Source organism: Simochromis diagramma, unplaced genomic scaffold, assembly GCF_900408965.1.
Source record: "Simochromis diagramma unplaced genomic scaffold, fSimDia1.1 OVJJ01000334.1, whole genome shotgun sequence".
NCBI lineage: Eukaryota > Metazoa > Chordata > Actinopteri > Cichliformes > Cichlidae > Simochromis > Simochromis diagramma.
In genome coordinates this window covers 5,044,388-5,061,016 of record NW_024386764.1, presented here as the reverse complement: position 1 = coordinate 5,061,016, position 16,629 = coordinate 5,044,388, and the positions used below count along the sequence as shown (strand labels likewise).

The window sequence follows — 16,629 nt, the reverse complement described above, 5'->3', positions numbered from 1 at the left end:
TCAGTTTGTTTCAAAGTATTCCTTAAAAGAAGGTGTGTTAGACAGCCACTACTTTATTTTTTTAACAGTTTGAACCCTAATGACCCCTTGGCACTTGTCTTACTTGTGACACATTTGTGCATGTAACTATTACAGGTGGACAGTGACACGGAATATGCCATCAAGAGTCACAGATAAGGTAAAATGTAAAGCACAATACGATAATCCCACAAAGGTCAGTCGTTTTCTCAGCCTGTACCCTCGTCTCTGTCTCACACTTGCACCAGGCTGCTCAAAAAAGTGAAGCTAAAAGTTAAACAAGCCAACGACACTGGTGTTTCACACTGTGCAGTCCTGAAGCATCTCTTTAAAGTGCATCATTACCACTGTTTTGACATTAGCCTGCTGATCCAAAATACAGAGACTCTCATGGTTGTCTGCATTTAGTGGATTCTATTGTAAAGTTCACTATAAATCCCTAAACCTTCACTGGGACACGGGTTCTCGTGAATCCACATCTCTGATTTAAGACTTTTTTTTTTCTTGTCAAATTTATCGACCGACTGCAGGTAAACACTTCCATGCGCTCGAACCAGAGTTCCCAAGAAGAGGTTCCCCAAAGCTTAACTCGACTTGTTCGGGTGCTGCCTGTAACTCACACCCAGTGGTACTCTTTTTTTTGAGCTTTCATGTAAGTGAATAAACTGTTGTATGCATATAAGTGATGCTGATGGGTGCAGTAACCTTGTTTGAACTTGCAGCTGACAAAAGGCATGTGATAAAATACCAAAATAAAGCTGCAAATTAAAAAAACAAATCTATCAATCCAGACATCCAAAAAACTACACAACAGTTACAAAAAAGGCACGTTATGATATGCATAACCAAATGTGGCTTCTCTCCAGAACATTAAATTCTGTCGCTCCTTCCTGCAGAAATTATCAAAAGAGTTGCTGTGTTAAGATGCTAAATGTCACATTACACCAACCCTACTTCTTTGTTTATCTCCATGTTTTGAGTGTACTTGCTTGGGCAGTGTGACAGATGAGCTAAAATATAAGATAAGTATGCTCGCAGTCAAAGTAAAGTAAAGTGCTTTTTAAGATGGGCATTAGCGACCATCTTTATACTCTGTATCACATTTGCCATTTAATCTTTGCTGAAATTATAAAAGTCACAAGCTGAAAGGTATCAAGCGAACACACAGACATGTTCTATGTATATTTAGAAATTCAACCTCACAATTTTCCCTTAAATTTGACTCAAACTGCAAAGCCATATACACTCAGATTTCCAGAAATTCATGGTTGCTTGAGCACACATTGGCACATACCCAAAGACATATATGGACATTCATATACACACATACGTAGAAAGTGTCCTCCTTAAAGTGACTGGCTTTTCTGGCTCAAAAGTGCACCTGTCACCCTACTGTACGCACACGTGCACTTATCTTTAAACATATAAACAACTTGACGTTTACGATATGCATGTTTTGCACACCAATACACCTCGGAGCTGGGGTGTATGTGGAAACTGTGCTCTTGTGCTCTTTCTCTAAATCTCACGGGCCTGGAGCCCAGAGGATGACTGTTCGATCCGCAGACGAGGAGACAAAGGTCCGATCGTGTGGGTGCCACCTACACTGGATCACCTTGTCCCAGTGCTCCCCTGCCACCGTCTGAGGGAGGGGCTTGGTTAGGTCACCTGGGGTCAGAGAAGGGGGAAATATCACACAGGAGGAGCTTACAAACACAATTTTAAGCGCTTCAAAATTTGATTTTTCACTTCAAACAGTGACTTATTTCAAGCTACCTTGAAGGTCGCTGATTATGATCCTGTTGTCATAGGAACCAGTGAGGAGATGATGGGCTCCCGGTGAGAAGCGCACAGAGCGTATGTCACTGCTGTGGGGGCGGTACGTCTGCACTATGCGGCCTCCTCTAATGTCGTACAGCATGCAGGTGCTGTCCTCCTGACCGGTGGCGAGCAGGCGGCCGCTGGGATCCACTGCCACTGAAGCAACTGCACTTCCTGAGTGACGTACAGTGTGAAAAACGTCATGTTGTTAGATGCAGCTTAAAAAGTATTTTGCTGACAGGAGCAGTTTCTGACACTCAAAACCTTAAATGTTATCCAGGCATTTTGCATTTGCAAAGGGAAACTGTGACAAAATGTTTTACAGTTGTCATCAGCGAATACTACACCACAGTGATAAACACTTGTTTTATTATTTCAATTTACTGGAGTGCAGCGCTTGATTATGGTTTCATCAGCTGTCCATGTTAAGAGTTTCATAAGAGACAGGCTGCTGACAAACTACAAACATGCAGGCAGCAGATATGCTCCTACTTTAGGTGTCCTTCATGTCGCTATCAGACAGGTAGGTGTTTGATAATGCGATATCAGTGGATTAATGTTATCACAAATAACCCAGACAGCAAACAAGATTTTATTGAACTGTTAATCATCATTTAAATGATTTTTTGCTGTAACTGGGTAGAACAGATAGCTGAGGTAATGCTAATGCTAGGAGAGCAAACAGGACAAAGAGAGGGCCGCAGCCTGGAAATAACAGCAATAACTGGATTTGCCACATTTAAGAGTAAAGGGCCATCGATAATGCATCTTTGCGGCTAACTTTGTCATCTTTTTGCTTAGACTTTAAACAACAAAATATTACAAAACGAATGCAGACTCAGCTGAAAATACTACAAAGAAGGTAAAATTTAACACTACCTGCAGCTAACATTTTTAAACATTTATTTTTAAATATAAACTGTATATTTTGCTGCAAAACTGGATGCATATTTAAATATATTTTTAAAAGTTACAGCGTTTAAAATATCATCCTAGCTACAGTGGCTGCTGTAGGGGAATGCACATTTATGCATGTTTCCGTGTGTTAGAGCTCTCACTTCAGTTCATGACGAGGCCATAGATGAGGAGGAAGAGGATAAAGTGGAAATAGCAAATATATAGTGTGAAAGAGCTATTTGCGATTAACAAAAAACCAAGACCAGGCAGAGCAACAATGTCCATCTCATCCACTGTGTTCAAGATAGCTGGGCAACATGGCCAACATTTCAAAAAACTGGTGCCTCCTCCCCATATTTCTATTTTATTTACTGGATTAGTTCTAAGTTTCTGAGAATGTAATAAATGTATACTGATGTAATTACATACAAAATCATGTATATCTTAGTATATTATTTTTTTATATTAAATAACCTCAGAAAATAACTAACTGTAGCTTTCAAATATTTTTTGACTTGCCCTGAAGCGTCAGTTGATTTCTGTCTTTAATTTCTCTTTTTTCCTTTCTAATTTATGGAAGTCGTGCTCTTCATAAAAGTGTAAGTGTCTTCCTGTAGCAGTGTGGTAAAAACCATTTCCAATCAAACAAAGTAGCAAGTTTCAGTATGACTCACCTGTGCCATGCAAAGTTGTGCCCACCACCCGAACACAGCTGGGCACCCGCAGGTCCCAGAAGCGGACAGTTTTGTCCTGTGAGCCTGAAGCAATCATCCACCCTCCCCATGTGTACAGAGTCAGAATGTGACCTGTTCACAACAGCTCGGTTTATGTCTTTTCAACAACTTTGCAATAAATGCGATAAATGTTGGTACTCATGCTAAATTTGTGTTTCAAAGAACCTACAGTGGATGAATGACAATACCATAAAACGCTACTGAGGACCACACTTTGAAAACCCCTATCCAGAGTTTGCTTAGACCAATCTGTCAGCTGCAGGTAAACAGGGACATACCGGTGTGTCCGCTCAGGGCATGAAGGCCCTGTCCTCTCTGACAGTCAGTAGTGTAGATGTTGCAGTCCCCGGCTCCAGCACTGATCAAAATAGATCCTCCACTTTCAGGACCTTCCATAAAAGCCAAATCTCTAATAGTGCCGTCATGCATGCTAAACTCCAGGTCTGGGCCTGAATCACAAGAGTACAGATGTTTCCAAGCAGTTTAGCAACAGAAGAAACATGAGTTTCTGCATCAGCTTAAACTTATTTTTCTAATATTTTCCTTATTGTGTGTACCTGTGGCATTGCAGGTGTCTGCATTGAAAGGCAAGACTTTGACATATTTATCATTGGAGCCAGTGGCCAAAAGCTGTCCACAGTGGCTCCAGGCGACGCAGTAGATTGAGCCCTTGTGATGTTTGTTCCGCCTGAAGCGCACAGCCGGCTGCTTCACTCCACCAGAACCACTAAAGAAGCAAACAAACATGGACACAGACAGAAAAAAAAAATGATGAAGGCATGACTTCTACCTTTAAGAAAAAAATTAAAAAGGTTCCTTGAATCCACATATTTTGGATTTTTTCCATGAGTGAATTTTATTTTTCATTTTGATGAAACCGGTTGCAGCAGATGGCTGCTCTTCCCTGAGGTTTCTTCCTCTTAAAAGGGAGTTTTTCCTTCCCACTGTCGCCAAATGCTTGCTCATATTGGGTCGTTGTCTTTTTTCAAAGTAAGAAAAGGAAGTAAGCTGTTCAAGTCATCAAAATTGCTCTAGAGATACAAAAATTACATGTATCTCTGTGGCTTTCAATTACAAATTAAATATCTCACAGTGTGGATTTGTAGGTCCCTGTAAGCCGCTCCCACCTGGCAGTTAGTGTTTCCGGGTAGGCACACACTCTCAGGGTTTTTGAGTTGGAGCCGACGGCATACAGCGCACCGGCGGGATGGAAGGCCACTGCGCGCACTGCCTGTGTGTCCTCGAGCTGGCTCACCTTAACAAACTGTGTTTTGCACTTTGCGGGCTTCACAGGAAGATAAAAAAAAATAAACCAAACATTGTCATGAAGTTTGCAGCTGCGTTTAAGCATTCACAGTGGTATGCAAACGTTTGGGCACCCCTGATAATTTTCATGATTTTCCTTCATAAATTCATTGGTTGTTCGGATCAGCAATTTCATTTAAATATATCATATAGCAGATGAACACAATGATATTTGAGAAGTGAAATGAAGTTTTTAGGATATACAGAAAGTGTGCAATAGTAACTTAAACTAAATTAGGCAGGTGCATAAATTTGGGAACCCTTGTCGTTTTATTGATTTGAATACCTTTAGCACTAATTATTGGAACATAAAATTTGTTTGGTAAGCTCATTGACCCTTGACCTACATACGCAGGTGAATCCAGTCATGAGAAAGGGCATTTAAGGTGGCCAGTTGCATGTTTTTCTCCTCTTTGCATCTTCTTTCAAGAGTGGCTACATGGGAGCCTCAAAACAACTCTCAAATGACCTGAAAACAAAGATTGTTCAACATCATGGTTTAGGGAAGTATACAAAAAGCTATCTCAGATATTTCAGCTGTCAGTTTCCGCTTTGAGCAACATAGTGAGGAAATGGAAGACCACAGGCACAGTTCAAGTTAAGGCTGGAAGTGACAGGTCAAGAAAAATCTTAGATAAGCCGAGGTGAAGGATGCCACAAACACATGCCATAAACAGTGTCTCTTGAGGTTGAAGTTGCGCTGGGGCTGGATACTTCAACAAGACAACGACCGTAAACACTGCTCAAAATCCACTAAGGCATTCATGCAGAGGAACAAGTACAAGGTACTGGATTGGCCATCTCAGTCCCCAGACCTGAATATTATTAAAAATCTATGGTGTGACTTAAAGTGGGCTGTCCATGCTCGGAAACCATCATACCTGACTGAACTGGAGATGTTTTGTAAAGACGAAAGGTCCAAAATACCTTCAACCAGAATCCAGACTCTCATTGGAAGCTATAGGAAGTGTTCAGGTTTGGAGGCTGTTATTCCTGCAAAAGGAGGATCTTCTAAATATTGATGGAAGATTTCTGTTGGGGTGCCCAAATTTATGCACCTGCCCAATTTAGTTTAAGTAACTATTGCACACTTTCTGTAAATCCTATAAACTTCATTTCAAATATCATTGTGTTCATCTGCTATATGATATATTTACATAAAATTGCTGATCCAAACAACCAATGAATTTATGAAGAGAAATCATGAAAATTATCAGCGGTGTCCAAACTTTTGCATACCACTGTATGTGGAATGTATGGAAGTTAAATATCAACAGAGCGTGCTTACATACCTCGTGTGTGCTACGTGTTGCAGAGCTTGTGGAGTCATCCTGGACTGTAGGACCAGAGCCAGTGATTCTTTGAGCACAAAAAAGAACAATGCATAAACAAGTCATAAACATTGGGCTTTTTTTGGTTCCCATCAATAAGAGCTCGGAGTGACATGTTTCAAATATTTGATAATAATTAGCAAATGCTTGCTATGAGGAAAGCTGCATTACAAATAGCAAACATAGCCTTTTGAAATCTGATTCTTCTTTTTGATACATGTTCTATTTCAATTAATTAGCAGCTGAACAGTCACTAGAAGCATTCCCTACACACCAGCAAAATGTGAGCCTAACTTCTAACAAGTTAAGATGTTTCGGTGGAGACCAATAGCAGGAGGCTCTTACCTTTTATTGGGAGGAACTGGGGACTCACTGAGCAACGGCAAGCTGTGGCTCCCGGTGCTTACTGGCGTGCTGCTGCTCACCCCACCTGGCTTGTCCCTCGGCGGTCCTTTATCTGGGGTGTGACGGGTGTCAGGCACCCTGGGGCTAGATGTGCTGTTGTTCCCCGTCAGCCCGTTCCACTGTTGGCCCAGCTGCGCCATCATGTCCTCTCCACGGTGGTCGATGCCCACATTCATCTCTTCCAACTTCTGGATGGATCTAGACAAAGACAATCTCTGTCGTAGCACCCGGCTTGCGTTTCATTCCTCGCTGACATCAAATCCTGTAGGAATGACATCCTCACCTGCTGAGGAAGGTTTCTGTGAGGTTGTGCTGGGCTCCATCCTGGGGCTTCACTCCCCCCTCCAGCAGCATCTGCTGGTAAAGCTGCTTCTGCTGCTGCTTCTGTTCCAGATGTTGCTGCACGCGGAGCCGCTGTCTGTAATACTCCTGGATGTGCTCAGTGGAGTCACGACGCTAGACACAGACAAGGACACAAGCCACCAAAATGAGTCCCCCCCCCAAAAAAAACCAAACAGTTGAATTGTTTCTGCAGAAAATGTAGAAATCCCTGAAACTGTATTTTCTATTTTACCAAAGCAGGCCCTGTAGGCTGAATAATTCATAGTGCCTTTCACTGTTCTGTGCTTCAAAGCTTGGAAGTGTCCAGACACACACAAAACACACACACACACCAGATTATAAAAGGCAAACTCGTTCCCAGAGCCACTGCTGACAACTCTTCAACTCCCAAGGCCTTGTCCTCCATCATCCACCCCATAAAAAAAGTTTTCAAGGAACTCATTGCATTGAGTCAACAGTATATTATCCTTCAGGCCTCTCACCACTTTTCATGCACACACACACACACACACACACACGTGGTGATATAATCTTAAAGTACTATGCTCTTCTAGATGGGACCTGAAATGTATAAAGATGAGTGATGATGAAAGCAGGAGGCCATCTTTGGATGTGGCTGCATATCAAAGCAGATTATGTGTTTCCAGTGTCCATGAGCTCCACCTCGCTACACTGGGACAGGGGGCAGCAAGGTGCAAGTGCCCTATGTGGACGTGTAGTATAGAATTCAGGCAGGATTTATAATGCAATAAAGGCGTTAAGACCACACAGTTCAGGGGGGATTCATTCTGTGTCTTTAACTCCAGACTGAAAATCTTTCACTGACTTTGACTCAAGTGACCAGACAGCTAACTGTTGCTTTTTCTTCATAACAGTCGAGAAACAACTTTGTTCTGAGAACCCGGAGGTGAAGCCTGGCATTCATTCACTTTCACCTTTAAACAACAGATGACACTGGCTGATTTCAGGCTTAAACCATGCACACAAGTCTGCTGCTTACGGCCTGCAGTTCATACCTCATGTGTTTCTGTGCTGCACGGTGGCCCACCATCTTTTCCAGGAGTCAGAGGTGTGCGTGTGGTGTTTGGTCCATCCAGCCCTTGTGGGTGCTTCCTATAGTTAGGAAGACGTATCAATCAGTTTATCTGATTTTATATCTCAAGTCAAAAACATTTTATCTATAAGGGTTATGCAAACAATAATAGCAAAGTCAAATTAAAAAGCTCTTAATTAACCTGTGATTGAAGATTAGTCTAGATTTGTGTCAGCTACAATAATATTTCTGCTGTTTTGCATAAAATCCATTAACTATGATCTCATATATGTGCATATCACATCAACACTGATGCATTTTTGCGCCTAGTTGTACAGCTTGACTACATCCAACAGGTGGGGCCAACATCCTGTCTCAACCTTAGAATTGTGACATTTTATTTGCAGTCACCTTGTAAAACAAACTAGCAACAGTCTGGCAGACATCTATCCTAAATATATAAATATTTTTAAAAAGTATAATAACATACATTAGAGGGATTTTAAATAAAGAAAAGGTTTTACATAATAGCCTGCGTGGTTAGTTGTTTGTAGGCAGGATTTAAATAATGAATCTTTGCATGGACAGGTCAAGCAGCATTTTTATTCTGGGGTTTATAAGTTTGATTCGACTGCATAGTTCTAATTAGAATGCTGAATGAGTGCAATTTGTTTTCCTGACACCAGGGAAAGTTCAGTGTTTATTTTGCAAAATAACATTTATATTTACTCCCAACAAGATGTACGAAATATCCCTTTCCAGTTTCTTTGACTTTACCTCTCAGGTGAATCGTCCTGCTGATGCACGTTATTCTCCACGAGGCTCCGGCTAAGAGCGAACTTCATGTTTGTCTCCAGGCCTCTCTTGTCCTGAGCCGCCAAACCGTGAGACAGGCCGTCCAGAGCTGGGTTGAGGGATCTCGACATGTAGGTGTCGGCCGAATGAGGTCTTTGATGAAAGGGTGAGGTAGGGCACGGGGACAGACGGTTGATTAATGGAGTAAGGAGGTCGGCGTGGCCAGCTTTGCTGGGCTTCACCAGCCGGTCCACGTGGATGTTGAGGGTCTTCTGCTGGAAGGCGCAGGTGAAGGCACCCGGGGAAAGATTCTGCAGCCAGGAGAGCAGCGACAAATCCAGCTCATCACAGCCGTTCCCACACAGCAAATCCACGCCAAGCAGCACCTCGCCCTCTGTGATCTCCTCTCCTGTTGCTTTACTCTACAAAACAGAAAAGCTTCTTAAAACCTATTCTATTTTTTCGGAGACACAAATGTGCGAAAACCAGACAGTTTGTTTTTTTAAACAAAAAAAGTAATAGGTCACTTTGCAATAAAACCCTTTTTTAGTAGTTTTGAACACCTCTGCAGGTTTGAGCCTTTTATCAGCCACTTAACCCTAACTGTAACCCTTTTCACTAATAGCGCATCAGATTACCTGACAGAACTCTACACAGCACTCATAAAGGATCCCTTTGATTAGCAGCTGGAAGAGGCGGTTCCCGCTAGCCCTGAAGCCCGCCTCACTCAGCTTTCTGTCCGCAGGGATGAACTCGGCTACCATCGCGCAGGCCTCTTCGAAGCAATGCACTCGTGCCGTGCTCGGATTCCAGTCTTTGAACTCTGCGTGATGGGTGAGGCGTGGCAGTGTGAGGAGGAGACACAGCTTGCTGTAGTCCTCCTTGGTCGGGCAGAACTCCTCCAGACTGTGCAGGCACTTTACTGCCTCTTGCATGGTGATCTCTAGCTGTAAAAGCAGAAAAATTCAGGCGGGCAAGACAGTGATTATATTTTGGGGTGCTCAATACAGAAGCCCACTGGTGTTTTGACAGATAAAGGATGACATTAGCTGTTCCTTACAAACACAGATTATCACACAATAGGATGGGAGTGAGTAAAGCCTGCTGTGAAACTGGCTTTTTACCAGCTTAAGGAGATACCAACCCACCTGTCAATTTTACTTCTCTGTGCTCAAGTAGAGAGCTTATGTGGCCCGTAACAGACTGTTTTTTTTAACACTGGTTCGCTCTAAAAAAGTAGGCATCATCCAAAAAAAATAATGTGAATCATAGAAAGAAACTGTTGCTAAACTAGTATCTCAGAGATTATACTTGCTATACTTTAACAAGTACTATAATGTGTAATTTCTTTTTAGTCAAGATTAAAATTCTCTTTACTGCAGAGAATTTACATTAACGTAGCTTTATAATCACAGGCTGCTATACTGAGCAACGAGCAGCTGCTAGGAAACATGCATCTAGTTCATAATACATTTCAAAGACATACGTATATATAAAAGTACACATACATTTAGAGGGTCTTCAGCAGCCGACATGGCATTATTAACACACAAGGCTTCCAGAAACTTCTGCTTAAATATGATGTAGCGAAACCTGGAAACACAAGTGCAAACGTGCTTACAAACAAGTACGCTTAAAAATGTTCTTTGTTGTGTGAAGACCGGTACGAAACAGCCACATATAGCTTCTCTCACCTTTTCTTGTCAAACTTGTCCATTCCTTCTAACGGTTGAATGAACTGCATCACCTCCTCCCACTGGCCATCCAGAATGAGTTGCCTGATTAAAAACAACAAATGAACAATTTAAGAATCCTGTGAAAAACTTCTCTCTATCCCGCTTGCGCCATATGAGTGTGTGTACCTGAGGAAAAGCATATCATCAGAGTATAGTCCATTGATAACACCGCTTTCCTTCTCCAGAGCCAGCATGCTAATGTGCAGCTTCCTGGAGTTGAGAAAGTCCAGGATCAGCTTGATCACCTCAGCCTCCTTTATGTTGATCGTCTCCTCTGCTGTCATGTTGCAGATCTTTTGGGGGCAGCTTATAGCTGGCTGCACAAAAAACAAAACAAAACAAAAAAACAGAGAGAGAAGGTAGAAGCCTGTTAATGGAAAGGTCACAGCAAAAGAAGAAAGACTTATCCTGATGTTCCCAATCTTAAGGAAATTATTCTAATTGTAATATTACTACTGTAGTAAGTGAAAAGAAATGGAAAAATAATCTGTCAGCATGACTCTTTGGCCTTAAATTGTAAGAAACAAATGTGTAAAATTACAGAAATTCTGGTGGCTCATAACCCAAACTGTCCTCTAATTATAAAACAAAGTTTTTGTTTATTCATAGAAAATGTCTGTTTTTCCTGTAGATCCATTTAAAGAAAGACATTTCTTTATTCAAGTGTTAACTTATTACTTTATTTGCTTTGCTGTAGTGTAATTTGCTAAGGAGGAGTTCTTTTTCTGTGAGAAAAGCTGTAAAACATATAAAAATACAGTTAAAAGTCCAAAATGTATTCCATCTTTCACATTTTCCAAAACCAATCTAACCTTTGGGCCCTTATATTTGACATTTTGGTTTATGCATTCCCAAATTTTTCACACCTGTTTGCAAAAAATACATGACAAACAAAAACGGAGGTGAATTCCAGTTTTTATAATTTTTTATAATTCTCGATCTGTACACCAACACAACACATTGTTTTCATATCCAATTGAAAATTTAACTGGAAAACAATCACTTAATCATAAACCATGTTTTAAATTATTTCTATTTTCACAAGCTTTACTGCAGCTCTAATCAGCCGTTGTTTGTTCATGTGTCTTTCTCCCTTAGGGTTTGCTTACACCAAGTGAAATTCATACTTGACAGAATACAGACCAGCTGGTTAAACTGGCCACTGCAGAATATTCTACTTCTCTTCGCTTTTCCAGCATAATTTAGGCCACTGTCCGTCAGCACAATGAAACTGTCCCTACATTGCAACTTATCTACACTTCAGAATTCATCTCTCTGCTTACGTCCTCTCTCACATCACTGGACTCTGTGAGACTCATCACACTGTCTGTACTATGGCTAACAGATAATGCTACATGCTTTTCCCTTGTGTCACTCCAATTTCCAGATCAGTATACTGTTCGAGGTTATTAGGTGTTTTCTTTCTTAACGCCTAGAGAACGTTAACCTTCCCATTGATGATTCTGGTGTCTAATTTTGCAAAATGCTAATTTTTGCACTTTAATTAAATTCTTACTCTAGTCTATTATGATGGTTCAAGTAAGTTCATAGTACTCCTTTGCACTTTTAAACTCGGTCACTAAACTGTATTTTTCTGTGATGTCCCTTTTGCTGGAGGCTTGCTTTATGCTTCAAAGGGCATCTGTGGTGTTTCTGCACATATGCATAATGTCCCTAAATGGCTCATAGTTTAAATACTGGAACATATCAAAGATGCAGTTCCAAGGTTGGGTCTTTAAATGGTTAGTCACTGCAACATCACCCAGGCAGCTACAGCAAAGACATGGAGGGGTCTTCATTATGTATGGTGCACTCGCCCTGTATGTTTAAGGAAGCGCATAGAGAGGCTGGGAGAGCAGCTTATGACGCCGCCCTGTTCCCTCCACACACAGACAGAACATCCACCCAGCTCCGGGCCGGGATGTGAGAGCAGGTCTGCGGCCCAAACCTGACAGCCTCAGCACTTTATCTGTCCTCGGACACACCTTGTTTATTCGAGCACGGCAGCCAGTGACGACTATTAACACCACTGGACACAAATGCAGGGCAAAAAATGATAAGCATGCCAATCATTGTCTCCCTTACTGGGGACACACCGTGCTAGACTACAGCGCAGTGCTAAACACCGCCTTGAAACAGTGCCAGCATCTCACCTGTCAGTCAGTCTGCGCCTACAGCCCGCCGCATTAAAGCCCGCGGTCTCCAGATGTAGCGACGTCCACGAAGAAGACGGCAGGGAAGATGTATTTGACTGCTGAAAGGCTTTACTGCGTTGCCAGAAAGCTCCTTTCTCCTGCCTGGTTTCTTGTACACAGCTCGCGGTTGCCATGCGGACGTAGCCGCAAACCACCAATCAACTGTAGCAACGACGCCCAGCGGTCACACCTACAGCACGGACGCGACAACTTTCAAAGGAAATTCAGGGAGATAAAAAAGGATAGGATTTATTTTATTTTATTTTAAGAAATAAGATAAATAACAAAGAAAGACGATAAAAATGCTATTTTCTTTGAACATCTCTAAGACGAGTTGTTAAATTGCTGTCAAGCTAATATAAACATTTTTTTATCAGAAAGTTGGGCATCTAATTAGAATATAGAAAATGGTTTATATATATATTCACTCAAAATGATGAAAAAAGTGTCTGAATCCTTTTAAAATTAGCCTTTGAGTTCCCTTGTTTAATGGCAAATTTTCATTACTGTAGTCATTAACTACATTTTATTGGCCATGGCTAAAATAATTTGTTAAGCAAAACAACAATGTGTGTTCTTTTTAGTCAAATAATCACAGTTTTATTAACAGCCTTAGTAGCGACACTGGACTGATTCATAAACTAAGTTAAAATTATTTTATGCTCCCATTTACAGTGGAGCCTTTGGCCACTGAGGTACTCGGGGTCAGATAAAGTTGCTCCTAGAAATCCAGCCTTGTTACTTTAGCTAAATATATAGCTTTCACTGGAAACAAGTTAATCTAAACACATTAACTTTGCCGTTATCTAAGGTACTCCATCTAATTATAATTGTAGAACATTTTCTGATGAACCACCTCTTGAAAATGTTATGATTTCAAATCTGGACTAGACTACCTATTGATCTATTTGTGTTTACGTGGCACAATTTAGACTATTTGTTCAATGCAGCATGAATTCTTCATTTTTCTGTTAAAAAGTATTTTTCATGTTTCACTTTGCATTTCTGTGAAATGCAACTATAGCATTCCAAAAGTGTCACCAGTTCTGTTTTGCAATGGAAACGTTTGGTATTTATGTCTGCTCAAATATGGAGCCATTTTTTTTAATGTATTTGTCCCAAAAATACAGACATTCATGTTTATGTTAGGGAAGACCAGTGAACATTTCAGTCTTTTATCTTTAATAGGTTTGGAAATATTCATGTTCCAACATTGCCTCAGATTTCAAAGTGTGAAAACACAAACCAAAGAATTTGGACCATAACATTTTATGCAAATGGCCCATAATGATTTCAGATGGAATGACCCTAATTAACCAGGTTGGGCTTTGAAACCCTTCGAAAACACCAATAGTCCAGTGCCATATCTTAGAAATATATATATAAAAAAGAAAGAACCCTACGACTAATATTTCCAAAACTGTTTCATGGTTAAATATTATCCTTCCATGAAAAGAGTTTGCTTCTATTAACAACCCCCTCTTTGCATATCCTTTTAAAAATACCCTCATTTGGAATCAACACCACAGACATGCTGATGTCATGCTTTATTTTATTTGATGCAAAATGAAAAAGAAAAATGACACTACATGTTCAGCCACATGTTGAATGAGGGCACAGCGTCTGACGAAACAAAAACAAAGTCATAGTGAATAAGTTGCTCACATGAACACACTGTACAATATCATTACAGTTTAAATAATAATCTTCTTTTCAACCTTGGCCTTAAAACAGCCAAATGCAGGCAGACCGAGCTTTCTGCTGACACATCCTTCCAGTAAAGAACATTGAAACACTTCTTCCCCCAGTCGTACTAGATTACAATTTCAAAAACACGTACATGTCTCTTTTGGTCATAAATACCCCCCACCCGTCCCACGCCCCAGTTAAAAACAAAGCACCACGTTGGCAGATTTATTTCTGGGGGGGGAATCATACCTGCAAATGGTGTTGGATTTGACATTCAGTGGCAAAAGTAACACAACGCTGACGCCGGTTAAACCAAATGGCGAGACTCTACCCGTATGCAGCAACAAGGATCTACCTGCCCTATTCTGCCTTGCATTATTGTGTGAATCTCATCCTAGTGTTAATAGAAAAAAATAAATCTAGCAAAATAACAATGTTACTATAAATTCACAACGTGCTGCATTTAGATGATGGACAAAAATGCTGCTAACACACACGTTTTAGTTGTTCAGGTTGAACCCGTTTCTGTGGTGAAAAAGACGCATAGACATGTTGAAAATGACACAAACACTTCATAATGTGGCCTTTTTAATAAACTGGGAGAAACTACTTATTTTAATGCATCACTTACCTTGTAAATAACAGAACATATCTTTTGCAACTATGAGAAATCTAGCATGTGCTATATTCTAGCTATTCTTACTTAATTTTGGTGGGCCAAAAGTGGCTTATAGCTGGGTGCAGATATGATAATAAAGAGTCTGAGTGTGCATCTTGAATTTAATGTTAATATTTCATCGTTACATAAAGAGAAATACTTTGTAGGTGTCATTATAGCCTGGATATCAGTCCTGATCCCAGTGGCCAGGAGTGTGATTGTACAATATCTTGGTACACTGCAAAGAACCCTACAAGTTGTAGTCGGCAGCATTTCATAATAAAAAATAAATAATACTGAGGAGTTTCATTTGTTCACAAACCTGCTGTGAACCAGCAGCGAGGTGATCTACAACACTGGTTCCCGATCTTTTGGGCTGAAGCAATGCAAATAAACCAGAAAACTGACATTGTACTCGACAGCACAAACTGTCTGCACGTGTCCTGACCTACAGGTTGAGAACCAGTGATCTACAGTAACGTCCTGCATTCATTAAAATCACTTCCTCAAAAACAGGGGTTCTGAAAAAGCTGGAACCGCTTTGCTTTGTTGAGCTGAACACATGTATCCTGTGTGGCTAACGCTAGCTGTATGCAATCAGGTTTTTTTTGGCCCTTTGGAGTTTACGTACTTTAATGTACAAACTTTTACTCACACAGGTGAGAAAAGAAAAAAGAGGTTTCTTCCAAATACAAAAGAGGCTGTCGCTTTACACTCACTCTTACACTAAAACAAAACGTGCGTAAGGCCACACTTCAACAGGGTAGAGCGAACAAAAGTCAATCTATACATGAATTGAAAACATTCAGAGCTTCAGTGTACGGAGTAAAATGTCCCGGCATTCATACTGTCTCCTTTTTTTTTCTTTTAATGTTTGGCACATAACATCAGTCACACGCGCTCTCACACAATGTCTCAAATCTCTTTTTCAAACACAGACATGATTACGTTTACATCATTCCTCGACAGTGTCGTACATTCCAGCTGTTCGTGATCTTTAAAGTCTTATCACTTCTGGTCCGAATATGAAGGATAAACAAGGACGGGAATGCAATGAGGAGAACAAACAAAACAAAAGATAAATACGCATTCATCTAACTGGCATTGCAGGTGTTTGAATCTTCATGGATATGTACAGTGAAGTGCTAACCGAGACTGGTTATGTTCAAAGAAGGAAAATGAAATGTTCGGGGTATCAAGTCCCATTAGGACTGGGCAGGCACTACTTTTTTAGGGGTGGCTGGCTTCTTGGTTTGCCAGAGGTGGTTGTGGATTGTCACTGCGTCCACGCTGGCTGACATGGTCTTAGCTGGTATCTGGCTGAACTGCTTCTTGTCTGAGTTGTACTTGTAGAGGCCATCGATCATCTTGCGTGTGATGCTCTTGGGGCCGATGCCCGTCAGCTTGTTGATCTCTTCGGTCTCGGGGCAATAAGTGTAGAGAGCGCGAAACTGGCATCCGGCATCTCGGAACAAAACCAAGAAGTTGTTGGCTTCTGATTTCTCCATTTCCTGTCAAGATCAGGGGAGTAAATGTGGTTAGATAAGCAGGTGACATATGCTTAAGGACACTTGATGTGCTATGTAGATATTTTTTTTCCTATTTATAAATCTGTGACTTAAAATATCAACAGGATATACAGCTTACAAAACACTCATGATACATGAATT

The 16,629-nt window shown here is 40.9% G+C and overlaps 2 protein-coding genes across 9 annotated transcripts in view; both read right to left on the bottom strand.

Moving 5' to 3' along the window:
• Positions 1 to 196: 196 nt before the first annotated feature.
• LOC120734106 (WD repeat-containing protein 47-like) lies at positions 197 to 12,793 on the bottom strand. Of its 2 annotated transcripts, none has more exons than XM_040032680.1 (16): positions 12,571 to 12,793; positions 10,544 to 10,734; positions 10,376 to 10,459; positions 10,190 to 10,274; positions 9,320 to 9,628; positions 8,664 to 9,103; positions 7,870 to 7,966; positions 6,795 to 6,967; positions 6,452 to 6,709; positions 6,068 to 6,134; positions 4,562 to 4,755; positions 4,028 to 4,197; positions 3,749 to 3,919; positions 3,411 to 3,542; positions 1,795 to 2,013; positions 197 to 1,686 (listed from the first exon to the last, which is right to left on the bottom strand). In XM_040032680.1, exons 2-16 carry the CDS (start codon positions 10,699 to 10,701, stop codon positions 1,544 to 1,546), a joined length of 2,700 nt encoding a protein of 899 aa, XP_039888614.1. In that variant the 5' UTR covers positions 10,702 to 10,734; positions 12,571 to 12,793; the 3' UTR covers positions 197 to 1,543. The 2 variants fall into 2 exon arrangements, with proteins under 2 accessions (XP_039888614.1, XP_039888619.1); XM_040032685.1 differs by having other exon boundaries at positions 4,598 to 4,755; positions 12,571 to 12,792.
• A 2,768-nt stretch (positions 12,794 to 15,561) lies between these two features.
• Positions 15,562 to 16,629, bottom strand: part of camsap2a (calmodulin regulated spectrin-associated protein family, member 2a) — a 41,761-nt gene continuing 40,693 nt past the window's right edge. For all 7 annotated transcript variants that reach the window (XM_040032628.1, XM_040032653.1, XM_040032635.1 and 4 more), the window contains one exon: positions 15,562 to 16,470. In XM_040032628.1, coding sequence (XP_039888562.1) covers positions 16,165 to 16,470 — 306 coding nt within the window. In that variant the 3' untranslated portion in view covers positions 15,562 to 16,164. The remainder of the gene's footprint in view (positions 16,471 to 16,629) is intronic.

What these genes read in the sequence shown, in the direction of transcription:
- LOC120734106 (XM_040032680.1), bottom strand. Translation starts at nt 10,701, where the DNA reads ATGACAGCAGAGGAGACGATCAACATAAAGGAGGCTGAGGTGATCAAG. An exon ending in GACAAGTTTGACAAGAAAAG is followed by an intron (nt 10,275 to 10,375) that starts GTGAGAGAAGCT and finishes TTGTGTTTCCAG; the next exon opens with GTTTCGCTACATCATATTTA. An exon ending in CATAATCAGCGACCTTCAAG is followed by an intron (nt 1,687 to 1,794) that starts GTAGCTTGAAAT and finishes CTCTGACCCCAG; the next exon opens with GTGACCTAACCAAGCCCCTC.